This window comes from Pseudophryne corroboree, chromosome 12, assembly GCF_028390025.1.
Source record: "Pseudophryne corroboree isolate aPseCor3 chromosome 12, aPseCor3.hap2, whole genome shotgun sequence".
NCBI classification, from domain to species: domain Eukaryota; kingdom Metazoa; phylum Chordata; class Amphibia; order Anura; family Myobatrachidae; genus Pseudophryne; species Pseudophryne corroboree.
Genome location: NC_086455.1, coordinates 121400975 through 121417430, shown reverse-complemented (window position 1 = coordinate 121417430; position 16456 = coordinate 121400975). Strand labels below are relative to the sequence as shown.

Below are 16456 nucleotides of genomic sequence, written 5' to 3'. Positions count from 1 at the left end.
GATGTAGTTGCAACTTGGGTTGTGAGAATGTAATTGCATGTACTTACCATATTTATTCTGCATTCTTACAGTGAGTTTTGTGGAGAGAATTTGAGCCGCTACAAGTTTAATCGTGCAGTGAACAAGTTAAACTCCAACATCTTATATCTGTGTTTTTCTCAGGTATGTATTGGTATAATCTTTATCCCTTCATTTGAAAAGTAACAACTGCCAAATGTACTTGCTGAATGCAAACAAAAAGATCAGGGTCTTCTGGAGGCAGATCTGATTCCAGAAAGAGAAAGTTTCGTATAACATAATTCAAACCATTCACACCAGATGTCAGTCTTTCTTCAAAAAACGCACAATCAACTCTGGCCTGGATAGATTTGTTAGTACCCTCTAAGAAATCCTCCTCCTAAATTGGATCATAGTAATAATTCAAATGTAATTTCTTTCTGGAATTGGTATTGCATGCATCTTCTATCTTTCCACTCGTTCAGCCTCATTAAATGGCGATAAATAGTCCCTCAGCTTTCTCTGGTCTATGTTTAGTGTGGTACACAAGATGATACCTGACCGCAAAGGAAATGGGTATGTGAGTAGATCAGAAAGAAAATTGTAGAGATGCATGGGGTGGTCTTCAGGTTGCCGGTGGCCGGGCTCCCGACGACCACCATACCGGCTCCAGAATCCCGACCGCCTGCTTACAGACATCTTTTCTCCCTTTTGGGGGTCCACGACCCACCTGGAGGGCCACCGTGCTCGCAGTGAGCCCGCAAGGGGCTGATTTGCGCTCGCCCAGCTGTCTGTATGCCGGCGGTCGGGATTCCAGCGCCGGTATGCTGGCCGCCGGGAGCCCAACCTCCGGCATCACATACTACACCTGATGCATGTTAGTGGTAAAGGCTACAAGACCTTCTCCAAGTAGCTTAATGTTCCTGTGACTACAGCCATCTTCCATGAATGCTGCAACAAGAGGAAAATGCATCCGAGTGTAAAGAGAAGGCTCGTGAGAGAATTCTACAGATTATTGGACCATACAGATAACGGGTACAATGTGATTTTGTGTTCTGTCCTGTTGCCCAGTTCTCTAACTCTATTTTTCTTTCTGCCAGCATGTGGACCTGGACCTATTGCATCAGTTACATACGCTCAGGAATCTCATGTACTTGGTTAGTCCAGACAGTGAAAACCTCGGCAGGTGAGAGAGAACATTTTGTTTTTGTCTGAGATGTTTTTTTTAAAGTTTCCATTGTATTGCAGATATAGCTAGCATGTTGTGCTTACGTATCCTATAGTGTTACCATCATAATGTATGAATTTAAGATGGTCGTTCCGACATGGTGACCTTAATCTACAGTTATCTGTGTCGTTAAGAATATTGGGGGTCATTCCGAGTTGTTCGCTCGTTAATTTTTTCTCGCAACGGAGCGATTAGTCGCTCATGCGCAATGTCCGCATTGCGACTGCGCCAAGTAGATTTGCTATGCAGTTAGGTTTTTTACTCACGGCATTACGAGGTTTTTTCTTCGTTCTGGTGATCGTAATGTGATTGACAGGAAGTGGGTGTTTCTGGGCGGAAACTGGCCGTTTTATGGGTGTGTGCGAAAAAACGCTACCGTTTCTGGGAAAAACGCGGGAGTGGCTGGAGAAACGGAGGAGTGTCTGGGCGAACGCTGGGTGTGTTTGTGACGTCAAACCAGGAACGACAAGCACTGAACTGATAGCACTGGCAGAGTAAGTCTCGAGCTACTCAGAAACTGCACAGAGAAGTCTCTTCGCAATATTGCGAATCTTTCGTTTGCAATTTTGATAAGCTAAAATTCACTCCCAGTAGGCGGCGGCTTAGCGTGTGCAAAGCTGCTAAAAGCAGCTTGCGAGCGAACAACTCGGAATGACCACCATTATTATGATATAGGGGTAATTCTGTACCATTATAATTATTTTTTGTGTTCTGTGTATTTGATTAGAGGTCTGGGCTAAAAAAACATTTATTCAGTAAAAATATTCTATATATCGGTCTCTTTTGTTAATGCCACCCTGAGATAGTGGTAACAGAACAGGTGTCTTTGTGGTGCAAATACTAAGGTAGCTGCTCAAAGCTGCTGGAAACATTGTGGCCGCTGGGCCACCACAAATAGCCCTGTTGCTGTAAGAACTAATTTTTTATAAATAATAAAAAATTCAGCATTTTATAAGCGTAACATTGGAGTAATATCCTGGAACACATGAAAATATGCTCCTAAAATGAATATAAGTTGAAAAAAATATCATTCCTTATTTACTATCAGCTGTAACTAAGCCCTACATTAGTGTCCATTTCATACAGAGACACTTATCTCTTTTACTTATGCACATGTGAAGGATTCCCATCCTCTCTGGAATGGAGATATAGGAGACTGCATTGTTTTATAGCGAGGTGTTGTTTTACTCTTCGTACACCAGATGTCAGTGGATTACACATGTCAGAGGATAAAGCATGCTTTTCAGATAATTTTCTATTTCTGTTTTAGGTTTGTTCTCTTTACAACCGAAACCACCATTAAAAATATGTAACTGTTTTGAACTAGTAGTATGCTTTAGCCCAGGGGTTCCCAAACTCCGTCGCCAAGAGATCCTAACAGTCCAGGTTTTAATGATATCCATGCTTGTGCACAGATGGTATACTCAGACTGACAGAGGACCTATTTAAGTGACCTGTGCTTAATCATGAATGTGATGTTACGGTGTCTTGAGGATATAGTTTAAGAACCACTGCTTTAGCCCCCGTACATATTTGCCCCCCACACCTCCTCTTATTGGAGATTTACTGCAGGATTTTTCTAACGTCCTAGGTCAGTGATGGGGAACCTTTGGCACTCCGGCTGTTGTTGAACTGCACATCCCAGCGTGCCCTGCTACAGTTTTACTATTTGGCTATGCTAAGACTGTAGCAGGGCATGCTGGGATGTGTAGTTCAACAACAGCTGGAGTGCCAAAGGTTCCCCATCACTGTCCTAGGGGATACTGGGATGGTATTGGTACCATAGGGTATAGATTGGGTCTATTAGAGCCATGGCACTTTAAAAATCTTCAGTGTGTGCTGGCTCCTCCCCTCTATGCCCCTCCTGCAGACTCTGTTTAAAAAATATGTGCCCAAGGAGCCAGGTGCATTCTCTGGAGCTCCAGAGTGTTTTCTTCAAAACTTTAGTTTAGTTTGGTGCCAGCTAGTGCTGCCTGAAAAAAGTCTGCCTGCATCGTGGGACTTAGAGGGGGACCGAACCAACCTCTTACAGGGTTAATGGTCCGGATCTCTGCTGAAAGGATGTTGGCTCCTGAGGTGGTGTTTTGCTCACCCCCAGGGTGTGTGCGCACGCCAACAGCATTCCGCCAGCCCTAACAGAGCTGAAGACGCTGGTGTAGTGAGTACACAAAATGGGGTCCCGGTTAGCAGTTCCCTGGTTACAGTGGCTGCATAAGGGCACAGCGGGCACTTGGCTCCGATGCCCGCTGCAGAGACCCGCGCTGGCACAGAAAGGGATTTTAACCCAATTTCTGCTGCGTGGTATGCTGGTATTCCACAGGGAAAAACATAGGGGTGTAGAGTTGGATCTTGATCCGAGGCACCAACAGGCTAAAGCTTTGAGTGTTCCCAGGATGCACTGCACCGCCTCCTCTATAGCCCCACCTCCAGGCACTGGAGCTCAGGTTGTAAGTTGGTGCCTGCAGTGCAGTACACTAACAGGTGGGGCTGCGCTAGGCAGCCCTGAAATGAGCTTTTTTAGAAGACTTCAAGGGCCGCAGACTTTCTATGTCTATATGACATGCTGTGCTGCGGCTCCATCACCTCCCTCAGCGGCGCTGCATACTCCCGTGGCCTGGTTTCTGGGTACTTGCAGCGGAGACACCGGTTTTCTTCAGGCACACCACCGCTGTTATTCTCCAAGATCGAGTGACTGCGCTTGAACGGGGGAGGTAAGGTAAATCGTGATCCGGTCACGGTCCCAAGAGACTGACCACACCGCTGGCGTGGACACTGTCGCACAGGGACCCCACTATATTCACCAGGGCAAGGAGCACAAGTCGGACTTATTAAAATCAATTTTCAAAAGGCTCCACAGTACTCGGTGGTGAAGTCCAGCAGAGGGGATAAGGCGCTGACCTGTAGCCCCTCCTCCAGCTCCTCTCTCTCCCTTCTCCCCCCCCCCCCCCCCTCCCTCCCTCACTCCCTGAAGAGATTTTGGTGCCATTACATAGCTAGGCTGATCTCCGGGAATGCTGGGTGCTGTCTCTTCTGTAAAGCCACATGACATGTATCGTCAGCGCTGTGCATTTACAGACACTTAAGTATTCTACATGTCCTTTTAGTCAGTGTTTGTTAAGAACAATTGCACTGCTATCTTGAATATTTAGTACAAGTATTCTGTGATATACATCCAATGTTTACTGTGCATTGTTATATCTGTATACATACATATTTATATGTAATTGCTAGCCCAGTGCAGTTTTATTGTTATATGTGAGTTCCTGCATTGTACCTGTGACTGAATGTGCCTATAGCTGCTGTGTGGATTCCACTCTTGTGTATCGCATGTTTGCTATCGTTATATTCTGTACCCTGGGGAACTAGGTGCGTCAGGGTCTCATATAATATATAGTGCTACACAGGGTCTCATATAATATATAGTGCTACACAGGGTATACTGGGGCAAATGTATTAACCTGGAGAAGGCATAAGGAAGTGATAAACCAGTGATATGTGCAAGGTGATAAAGGCACCAGCCAATCCGATCCTAACTGTTAATTTACATATTGGAGCTGATTGCCTGGTTTGTTTATCTCCTTGCTCATATCACTGGTTTATCACTTCCTTATGCCTTCTCCAGGTTAATACATCTGCCCCAAAGTTTGTATTTCTCACTATGATTTTCAGTCACCCCACGCTGCCTCTGTTTGTGCTCTGTATTTACGGTCATATAACACAGGGGATTATTTGCTGGGTTTTTTGTGTTTTTCTGGCTATATTGTACTATTACATCCCACATGATGTCTGCTACACAGGGTGGGACATCCGCGGGTGCTCCTGTACAATGCAGTGCTGTCGTTAAGGATTCGCCAGTGGGGGAAGTGTTAGCTGCTGGCTCAGGCGCTGGGGGTCATACATCTCCCAGTCCGTCTGTGGCACCTGTGGTCAATCAAGACCCACCTTTCAAATATGCCGACTACCCTTGTAACGCGTCTCATGCCCCCTGTGGGGCCTCCTGTGCCATTGCAGCCACATATTGTCCCTGTAGTTAATCCGCCATGGGCGGATTCTTTGTCTACCCAGTTAAATCAGACTTTGGTTAGACAAAAGTCCACCTCACGTCCCTCTGGGGCCAAGGGGTCATCTAAGCAGGACATTTCTTCCTCTCGATCCACTAATATTTTGGATAATTCTTCCGATGAAGATGGGGAATATACTGATCCGTCAGACACGAATACAGTTGCTTCTGATGAGGAATCTACAACCCAGGTTGATGATCCGGACCTTGTGGAGGCTATCAAACTGATTCTCCAAATTGATGACATTGAGCCTCCTGTTACATCAAAGAAACCTGATGAGTTTATTAAACGTCAGAAGGTTGCTAAAGTTGTTTTACCACATTCTGACCTCTTAATTGACATATGTCGGGAATCCTGGTCATCTTCAGGAAAGAAGTTTTCCCTGTCTAAAAAGATGCTAGCTCGTTATCCTATCCCTGCAGAGTTGAGTAACAAGTGGGAAACTGTCGCCCGTCTTGTGGTGTCCTCTACTCGGCCTGTCACCACTGTCACCTCACTGAAGGAACCGACAGATATGCTTGTGGGAGGATGCCTGACGTATATTTACACCCTTACCGGTGCTGTACATAGACCCACTATGGCTGCCTCTTGGGCGGCAAAAGGAATTGAAGCGTGGGTTCAGGCAATTGAGGAGGAGCTAACTCAGGATTTTTTTTTTTGTTGATACTGCCAGACAATATCTGTCGTATATTACCACATCTTCTCACTATATTCAGGAGGCGGCCTCTGATGCAGGGGTCATGGCGGCCAAGGCTTCTACTACGTCTATCCTGGCTCGCAGGATTCTGTGGTTGAGGTCCTGGAAAGTGGACCTGGACTCTAAAAAGACCTTGGAGGTACTCCCTTTCAACGCAGACATCCTGTTTGGGGAAGATCTGAATAAGATTGTGACTGACTTGGCGACGGCCAAGACTGCGTTTCTCCGAAGTACTAATCCTGCTCAGAAGGCTAAGAGTACCACTTGTCGTTCCTTTCGACTTCCAAGTAAAGCAAAAGGTCAGGCGTACCCGAGACAGGCTCGTACTTCCAAAACCACTAATCCCAAATCTAAACAACCCTGGGCCGCCCGTCAGCTTGCTTTCAAACAAGGCAAACCTGCTGCATGATGGGGTGGGCCGACTTCTTCTGCAGTTCGCCCAGGCCAGGTTAAAGACCACTTCCGACGCCTGGGTACGGGATGTTGTCTCTCACGGGTATGCAATCTCTTTCAAGAGACGTCCCCCTCGCCAGTTCTGTTAAACGGTTATGTCCTCGGATCGATTGAAAGCTCAAGCTCTACACCTGATTGTACTCCTGGAAACAGGAGTGGTAGTGCCGGTACCTCTGTCCCAGAGAGGCAGGGGATACTATTCGACCCGGTTTCTAGTTCCGAAACCAACTGGTTCTTTCCGGCCTATCCTCAACCTCAAATCATCGAACAAGTTTGTAAGTGTCCAAATTCCGTATGGAAACTCTGCGCTCTATTGTGCTGGCCATGGAACCCGAGGACTATATGGTATCCCTGGACATGCAGGATGCATACCTGCACATACCTATTACCATTTCGCATCAGCAATATCTGCGGTTTGCTATTGGCAACTTTCATTTTTAATTCCAGGCTCTGCCATTTGGACTGGCCACGGCTCCTCGGATTTTTACCAAGGTAATGGCTGTCGTCAGGGAATCGGAATCCTGCCATATCTGAACTCCCAAGATGTCCTCCTCAGTCAACTGTCTAATTCCTTCAAGCCCACAGGTGGCTCATCAATTGGAAGAAGTTCTCCCTGGTCCCTGCTCGGAGCATGGTGCACCTGGGGGCACTGCTGGACACACAAAGCCAAAGACTGTTTCTGTCTCCGGAGAAGGTCCTGAAACTTCAGGACAAGATCAGATGCTTCCTTTCTCGCCAGAGAGTGTCGATACACTCGGCGATGCAAGTACTAGGCCTCATGGTGTCTGCTTTCGACATGGTAGAGTACGCTCAATTTCATTCCCGCCCTCTGTAGAGGTTAATCCTTTCCAAATGGCACAGCCTGCCTCATCGGATCAGGTCTCAAATGATCTCTTTGACTCCGGAGGTTTGTCTGTCACTGAGCTGGTGGCTACAGGACCAACAGTTGAGCAGGGGCTGTCACTTCTGCATCTCCAACTGGGTCCTCCTAACAACAGATACCAGTCTGCGAGGTTGGGGCGCGTTGTTGGAACAGCAATCTCTCCAGGGTCGGTGGACCAGGGAAGAATCTCTCCTCCTGATAAACATTCTGGAATTGCGGGCAGTGTTCAATGCGTTGACACTGGCCCTGCCTCTGGTGCAGAACAGACCTGTTCAATCAGAAAATGCCACCACGGAGGCGTACATAAATCATCAATGCGGCACTCGAAGCCGCATGGCAATGTTGGAAGTGTCAGAAATTCTCCAATGGGCGGAATGCCATCTGCCAGCCATATCGGCAGTGTTCATTCCGGGAGTCCTCAACTGGGAAGTGGACTTCCTCAGTCGTCAGGGCGTGCACACTGGAGAGTGGAGTCTTCGTCCCGAAGTCTTTCAACTCCTAGTGGACCAGTGGGGCCTACCAGATGTAGACCTGATGGCATCTCGACGCAATCACAAGGTCTTCGGCGCACAGACGAGGTATCCTCAAGCAGCGTTCGTGGACGCACTGGCAATTCCATGGAACTTTCGGCTGCCATACGTGTTCCCTCCAGTGTCACTCCTGCCCAGAGTAATACGGAAGTTCAAGGAAGGAGGAATACTAATTCTAGTTGCTCCAGCGTGGCCCAGACCGCATTAGTTCTCAGACCTGCAGGGTCTATCGATCGAGTATCCTTTTCTACTTCCTCAACGCCCAGACCTCCTCGTTCAGGACCCTTGTGTCTACCCGGACCTGGCCAGACTGGCTTTGACAGCGTGGCTCTTGAAGCATCACCCCTAAGAGCAAAAGGATTTTCTGAGGCGGTTATTCAAACTATCTTGAAAGCCCGTGAACCAGCTTCAGCTCGGATTTCTAACAGGGTCTGGAATTCTCACTTCACATGGTGTGCTGCTAAGCATTATGATGCATATACGTTCAAAACTTCCAGACTTTTGGCTTTTCTACAACAAGGCCTAGCCTTGGGCCTTCATCTGGCCTCCCTCAAGGTTCTGCCTTGTTGGTGTGGTTTCAAAGAAAAATTGCGTCTCTTCCTGACGTTCACATTTTCACCCGGGGTGTTCTACGGATTCAGCCTCCCTATGTCCCTCCTGTGGCTCAATGGAATCTGTCTGTCATCTTAAATGCCCTGCAAGAGTCTCCATTTGAACCTCCTTGAGTCTGTGAACCTTAAATTCCTTACGCTGAAGGTTGTATTTCTCTTGGCTATTGCCTCTGCTAGGAGGGTGTCGTACATAGGCGCTTTGTCCTGTCGCCCACCCTTTCGGATTTTTCACCGTGACCATGCGGTTCTTCGAACTTGCCTTGTTTATTTGCCTAAGGTGGTATTATCTTTTCACCTTAACCAGGAGATTGTGGTTCGGGCCTTTAACTCTTCTGGTCTATCTTCCAAAGAAAAATCTTTGGATGTGGTACGGGTTCTCCGTGTTTATGTGGAGAGGACTGCTTACATCAGGAGGTCAGATTCCCTTTTTTGTACTTCTTTTTTTTTTTTTTTTTTTGGTTTTCACAAATGTGGCTGGCCTGCGAATAAGCAGACCTTGGCCAGATGGATTAGATTGGTGATTGCACAAGCTTATGCGCAAGCTGGGCTCCCAGCTCCTGCTGCTGTCAAGGCCCATTCTACTCGGTCGGTTGGACCTTCTTGGGCGGCCCGCCGTGACGCGTCTGTTGAACAATTGTGCAAGGCAGCTACGTGGTCCACTGTGAACACGTTCATCAGGTTCTATGCCTCCCAGGATGCTTCCTTTGGATGCCGGGTTCTTGTGCCTGCTACAGTGCGTCCCCTCCCATGAGGAACTGCTTTAAGACATCCCCGATGTTATTCCCTGTGGAATACCAGTGTACCCCACTGCAGAAAAGGAGATTTATGGTCGACTTACCATGGTTAAATCTTTCTGCGAGGTACACTGGATTCCACAGGGCGCCCACCCTGACGCACTTAGCTTCTTTGGGTTTGTATGGCATTAGCCGCTAGTCCCTTCTGTCGTGAGAATGTGGTTCTATGTGACTAGCATCTACCGTCTCTTACCTGCTGCTGCATTGGACTGGTTAACAAAACTGAGCTCCAGTGCCTGGAGGCGGGGCTATAGAGGAGGCGTTGCAGTGCATCCTGGAACAGTCAAAGCTTTAGCCTGTTGGTGCCTTGGATCAAGATCCAACTCTACACCCCGATGTTATTCCCTGTGGAATACAGTGTACCTCGCAGAAAGATTTAACAATTGTAAGTCTACCGTAAATCTCCTATTTCTGCATTATGGAGTTAAAAGCAAGTATAATTATGCACCGGGACCGCGTGCCATTAAGGGGCCTTTCCGGAGAGCGGGACCAGCGGCTCAGTGGCGCCATTTCCTGCTGCATCAGACTCCAGGCTGCATGCAGGGAAGCGCTGCTCCTCCAAGGATCCTCTAAAGTCACCTTAAACTGGTACCAAGGGGATTTGTAGAAGAGGGGGAGCAATATATTATCAAGAAAACCAGTTAACTTATCTAAGGCTCTAGTTTATGCCTGGCAAAGCACTGCTTTAGCTGTAGTGGCTTTGTGTGCTGGTCTTATCCCTCTCTCTATCACTCTATCCATCACTCTATCCAGGCTGTCTGGGATTCGGTGTTATTGTCACTGCTACGGTGTGTGTGTTCTGCTGATAAACATGTCTGGCAAAAAGGCTGTATGTCCATCCTGTAACACAAAGTTCTTACCTACTCCAGGGGGGTCTCTGTTGTGTTCTCAATGCAATCTCCCTTCTCAGGGAAGTAGCACACAGGAACCAGAATGGCTGGATTCATTTAAAGGGCTGCTCTCTAATATCAACTCTGAACTGGCTACTGCCAGGCAGGAAAGACAGTTACTTAAAAAATCTATGGATGATTTTTTAGCTCGGGCTTCAGACCACAGATCTGCTCCCCAACCCCCTCTTCTTGTTTCACAGAAGCGCACTCTACCACACGTGCTCCAATCTGACTCTGATAATGACATGTCAGATTTGGCAGAGGGGGAGGTATAAATAGACCAGGGTGACAATACTCTCTCAGGGTGTGGAAGCTCTGATATATTCTATTAGGGAAGTCCTGAACATCCCTGATAAGGAGGCAGAGCCTGATGGAGAGTTTTTTTTGTTTGTTTTTTCTTAATCTACGACCACATTTCCTGTCTCAAAGAAATTAAACACTCATTTTAAAGAAGCGTTAATCCTGACAAGAAATTAACCCCTAAGTGGTTGCTAACCTCTCTCCCTTTTCCTCCAGAGGATAGGAAGGTGTAGGAAAATCCCCCTAATGTGGACGCCTCAGTGTCCAGGCTGTCACGAAAAATTGTACTGCCTGTACCCGGTGCCATCTACCTAAAAGACCCTGCTGATCGTAAAATTTAAATTACGCTCAAATCCATTTACACAGCAGTGGGAGTTGCACAGAGGCCCACTATTGCCTGTGGTTGGATCACAAGGGCCATAGTAAAATGGTCTGGTAATATAATTGAGGGGTTTGACACTTTGCCGCAGGATGAGATCCTAACACTGCTGCAACATATCCAGGATGCTGCTAACTTCATGAGTGAGGCAATCAAGGAGATGGACCTCATTAATGCCCATCCCACGGCTATGGCGGTGTCAGATCACAGAGCCCTATGGCTGCGACAATGGACAGTGGATGCTGATTCCAAAAAGGGCGTGGAGAATCTTCCTTTCACAGGGAATGCCTTGTTTGGTTAGGAACTAAACAAGTGGATTTCACAAGCAACGGCAGGTAAGTCCACCTATCTGCCGTCTGCAGCTCCTCCGGCTAGACATCCTTATCCTGGTCCCTCTCTGCAGTCCTTTCATATGGCCAGGATAAGGGGCAGGGCCAGGGGTGCCTCAAATGCAGCTAGGGGAAATTGAGGTAAATCTCGCAGACCAGCGGGAGCTGGATCATTGGTCCAGACTTCGGAATCTTCCTCCACAAAGCCCTCCGCATGACGGTTGGCTCCAGCTGCAGGGGGACTTTCAGGTGGGTGCTTGACTGCAAAATTTTGCCCAGGTTTGCTGGGACACTTGGGTAAGAGACCTAATATCCCAAGGCTACCAGTTGGCGTTTCAGACACTAGCTCCTCAAATATTCTTCAGGTTAGGCTTACCAGCTTCACTTGTAGTAAGAGTTATCTTACAGGACGCCATACAAAAACTACTACAAACATAGGTTATTGTTCCAGTCCGTCCCTCTGCTCCGAAGCAAGGGATTTTACTCAAGCCTGTTCGTGGTACCGAAACCGGACGGTTCAGTACGACCGATCTTGAACCTCAAATCTCTGAACCTGTATCTGTGTGTGTTCAAGTTTAAGATGGAATCTCTAAGAGCAGTGGTTTCTGGCCTGGAAGAAGGGGAATTCCTGGTATCCTGGATATCAAGGATGCATACCTGCACATCCCGATATGGCCCCATCAGGTTTATCTCAGATTTGCGGTACAGGACCGCCACTTCCAGTTTCAGGCCCTGCCTTTTGGCCTCTCCATGGCACAGAGGGTTTTAACAAAAGTTATGGCAGAAATTATGCTACAACGCCGCATGATGGGAGTGAACATCATCCCTTACTTGGACGATCTCCTCATAAAAGCGGTGTCCAGAGAGCGACTGTTGCAATGCATCAACCTGACTACGCGTCGTCTTACGGACCACGGGTGGATCCTGAATCTACAAAAATCACACCTGGAACCTTTACAGAGACTTCAGTTCCTGGGGATGATACTGGACACTGTGTCTCGAAGTATTTCTCCCTATGGACAAAGCCGTGACAATTCAGGCTATCGTCCGCTCCGTGCTCAAGCCCCACAAGATCTCGGTGCACCTTTGCATCAGCCTACTAGGCAGGATGGTGACCTCCTATGAGGTGTTTCAGTGCGGAAGGTTCATGCCTGGTCGTTCCAACTGGATCTGCTGGACAAGTGGTCGGGGTCACACCAACACATGCACCAGAGGATATCTTTCGCCAAAAGCGATGATTTCCCTGTTATGGTGTTCGCAGATTTCTCACCTAGTGGAAGATCGATGGTTTGAAATCCAGTCTTGGATTCTGTTGACAACAGATGAGAGCCTCCGCGGTTGGGGTGCTGTGACCCAAAGGGCTCAGTTCCAAGGAAAGTGGTTGCGTCAGGAGTCTTTTCTTCTGATAAATATTCTGGAACTCAGGGCGATTTACAATGCCATTCTACAGGCCGCCTCTGTCCTCCAACATCAGGCCATACAGGTCCAGTCAGACAACGCCACAGCGGTGGCGTACATAAACCGACAGGGAGGAACAAAAATCAGGGCTGCAATGCGAGAGGTATCAAGGATACTCCTCTGGAAGCAGACTTCCTCAGCAGACACAATCTACACCCAGGGGAATGGGGCCTTCACCCTTAAGTGTTTGGGGCTGCCCGCCGATAGACATGATGGCCTCTTAGCTCAACAAGAAGCTGCGTCACTACTCTTCCAGGACAAGGTATCTGCAGGCTGCAGCGGTGGACTCTGATGGCGCCTTGGACTCACCAGTTCATCTATCTGTTCCCTCCAATTCCTCTCATTCCCAGAGTTCAAAAAAGAATCAAATGGGATTGCGTTCAAGCAATTCTGATTGCCCCGGATTGGCCTCGCCGGGCCTGGTATGCAGACCTCCTAACCATGTCTCTCGATGAGCCCTAGCCTATGCCGCTTCTCAAAGATCTTCAGCAAGGGCCGTTCGTCTTTCCAGACTTACTGCGGCTACTTTGACGGCATGGAAGTTGAAAGGGAGATTCTAGCCTGGAAAGATCTTCCCTCCAAGGTTGTCTCAACTACGGTCCAAGCCCGCATGGTGGTCACATCAAAGCATTACCATCATATCTGGAAGAAATATGTTTCTTAGTGTGAGGATAGAATATATTCTACTGTGAGGTTTCAACTTAGCCATTTCCTGCTCTTCTACAGGCAGGTGTGGATATGGGGCTACGGTTAGGCTCCATCAAAGTTCAGATTTCAGCCTTGTCCATATTCTTCCAGAGGCAGTTGGCTTTGGTTCTGGAGGTACAGACGTTCTTAAAAGGTGTCCTTCGAATTCAACCCCCCTTTGTCCCTCCCGCGGCTCCGTGGGATCTCAATTTGGTCCTGACCTTTCTCCAATCGGACTGGTTTGAACCTTTTCACAAGGTGGACTTGATGTATTTAACTTGGAAGACTCATGTTACTGACATTGGCCTCTGCGAGGCGTGTGTCGGAATTGGGGACCTTATTCTGTAAGAACCCTTATTTGATATTCCACGAGGACAGGGTGGAGCTCAGGACCCGCCCACAGTTTATGCTGAAAGTGGTGTCTGCTTTTCACATAAATCAACCGATAGTGGTTCCAGTAGTGTCTGACACGTCTGTTGCTCCAAAGTCCCTGGACGTGGTTCGGGCTTTGAAGATTTACGTTAAGAGGACAGCTTGTCACAGAAAGACTGACTCTCACTCCCTTTCTCCTCTACGACGCTACCAAGATTGGTTCTCCTGCTTCAAAGCAGTACATTGTTCGTTGGATCAGGATGACTATCCAACAGGCTTACTTTTCGACTACGTTGCCGCTGCAGAGTTCTATTCAGGCCCACTCCACTAGGTCGGTGGGTTCTTCCTGGGCGGCTGCACGTGGTGTTTACAGTTGTGCCGAGTAGCTACTTTGTCTGGTTCGAACACGTGTTTGAAGTTCTGCAACTTCGATACCTTGGCCGGTGAGGACCTTCAGTTTGGCCAGGCGGTTTTGCAGGGGTCTCTGCACTCTCCCACCCGTTCTGGGAGCTTTGGGACATCCCCATGGTACTAATATCATCCCAGTATCCCCTAGGACATTAGAGAAAAGAGGAATTGAATACCTACCGGTAATTCCTTTTCTCGTAGTCCGTAGGGAATACTGGGCGCCCGCCTCAGTGCTTCGTGTTTTTCCTGCATACCATGTATGTTTCTTGGTTGGGTCTGCTGTTGCTGTCCCTGTTCCTGGCTATCCTTTGTTACTGTTGTGTGTTGGTTTGTTGACTCACCGCTGTTACCGGTTTTCCTTCTCTCAAAGTATGTCCGTCTCCTCGGGCACAGTTTTCCTAGACTGAGTCTGCAGGAGGGGCATAGAGGGGAGGAGCCAGCACACACACTGAAGATTTTTAAAGTGCCAAGGCTCCAGACGTATGCAGACAGCCTGGAGGTTCACACCGCTACCATCGGAGACTGTCAGCGCCCGCCAGATCATGTCATCCCACTCTCCGCTGGACGCAGCGGTAGAGAGGCGGCTGAACATCAGGAGACGCGAACAGTCAAACGTCCGATGGACCATGACAACACATTGTTCCCCGCCTCCCATAGCGACAGACAGGCGGCAATACATGTGGAGCCGCGGACGGCCGCAAAGACTGTGAAACACCACCTCCATCATCAGGTAGGGAAAGCAAGGGAGTGTCATATTAAAAAGACCTTACCCCTGGCTGCCATAACTGCTCCAAAAGGAGCTGTAAACACATTTTGTTTTTAACCACTTAATTTCCTTTACAGGTGCCATGCATAGAATACATAGCGCTCTTTTTTCCACTTAAGTATTTATCCAACCAATAGAGCAGCTTTTAGCAAACACAGCGCGGATAACACTTTTTCACCCTACATTCAGAATTGATGTGGTTTTGTACATGTCCAGAAATGTTTATCAATACCCCTATTTATCTATGACATTTGGCTATTTATATCATAGGTGCAGCACTTACTATGGACTTGTTGCTGTGATGTGATTTCAGCTAGAGTGCGCATGACCGGTGACCCCTGCCATTGCTGTTCTGCTGCGAGATAAATGCAGTGTTGCCTATTATACAAGGCTTTAGAGACCGGTGACTGTTCAGAGCTGCTGCAGCTGTCACTCTTCAGCTGTATTTAATTGTAAGCAGGGAAGAAGAAAGTCACTGCTTGTTTTATGGGGAATTCATTTCAGCGCAAAGGCGACCAGGCCATTTCGGTAAAAGCATTTCCTGACTAGTAACATCGGTAATTTTCCTCACTTCCCAAAGAGGTGCTCAGGATGATTACTAATGTTTGGCTACCAAATTCTTGCTTAATTGGATTCCCCAAGTGAGAGCCATGTGCCTAATAGTTTTGTCTTGCATGCATGTCCATTTGCATTGGCAAATTCAGATGTAGACAAATCTAAGATCACAGGTTCCCTATTGACTTCAAATGCTACTTTATAGTTTTAATTCCACACAGATACTCCTCTCTCTCTCTCTCTCTCTCTCTCTCTCTCTCTCTCTCTCTCTCTCTCTCTCTCTCTCTCTCTCTCTCTCTCTCTCTCTCTCTCTCTCTCTCTCTCTCTCTCTCTCTCTCTCTCTCTCTCGTGTGTGGTCAGTGGTCGAAGTGTTGGCTTTCTGGAGCAAGAGAAAATTCTCTCTCTCTTCTGTTACTTAGGTCTGGGCCTTTTGAAATTACCGCTGATCTAGAAGACTCCATGGAGTTTGTCGATCCCAGTGGGGCCGGCGAGAGTGATGAGAGTGGAGATGAACACATAAGCGACGAAGAGACTGATCTGGGTACTGACTGGGAGAATCTGCCAAGTCCCAAGTTCTGTGACATCCCATCTCAACCACTGGAAATGTTGGAAAGCCAGAGTACAATGATGTCCCAACCTATCGCTAGCAGCAGTGCTGGTGGCATGATTTCGTCTGCAGCTGCTTCCGTCACCTCATGGTTCAAAGCATACACTGGTCACCGTTAACGTGGTTCAGAGACACAAATATGTGGCATTAACTCTCCCCTAAATGACTTTTTACACAGCTGAGAGAAGGTAGCTTGACTTGCAGATGGCAAAACCTTTTTATACATGCGACTGTTTTATTTTTGTTTCCAGTAGTTATTTTATTTTTTTGCCCTTTCATTATATATTTTTAGTATTTCTCCTTGTCACCTATTCAGGGGCACTTTTTTCAATTGTGATAAGTGTCATGATGGCTATCCTTAAATTATGACACCTTCAGTTTTGCACTAATATATAATGTACAGTAGTTGTGTTGCAGGTTTTTTTTTATCATACAACTTTTTTTTTTTTTA

General features: G+C 47.5%; 1 protein-coding gene across 2 annotated transcripts in view; it reads left to right on the top strand.

Annotated features, from left to right (window-relative positions):
* ATG14 (autophagy related 14) overlaps positions 1-16243 on the top strand; it is an 87266-nt gene extending 71023 nt beyond the window's left edge. The window contains exons 8-11 of one of the 2 annotated variants that reach the window (XR_010190488.1): positions 72-162; positions 1098-1183; positions 15114-15295; positions 15818-15905. Coding sequence is in view for 1 of the 2 variants with exons in the window: in XM_063947955.1 (XP_063804025.1) it covers positions 72-162; positions 1098-1183; positions 15818-16124 (484 nt within the window). In the remaining variant the exon portion in view is untranslated. Of the gene's footprint in view, positions 1-71; positions 163-1097; positions 1184-15113; positions 15296-15817 lie in introns of both variants that reach the window. The other variant, XM_063947955.1, reaches the window with a different exon arrangement.
* The last annotated feature ends 213 nt before the right edge of the window (positions 16244-16456 follow it).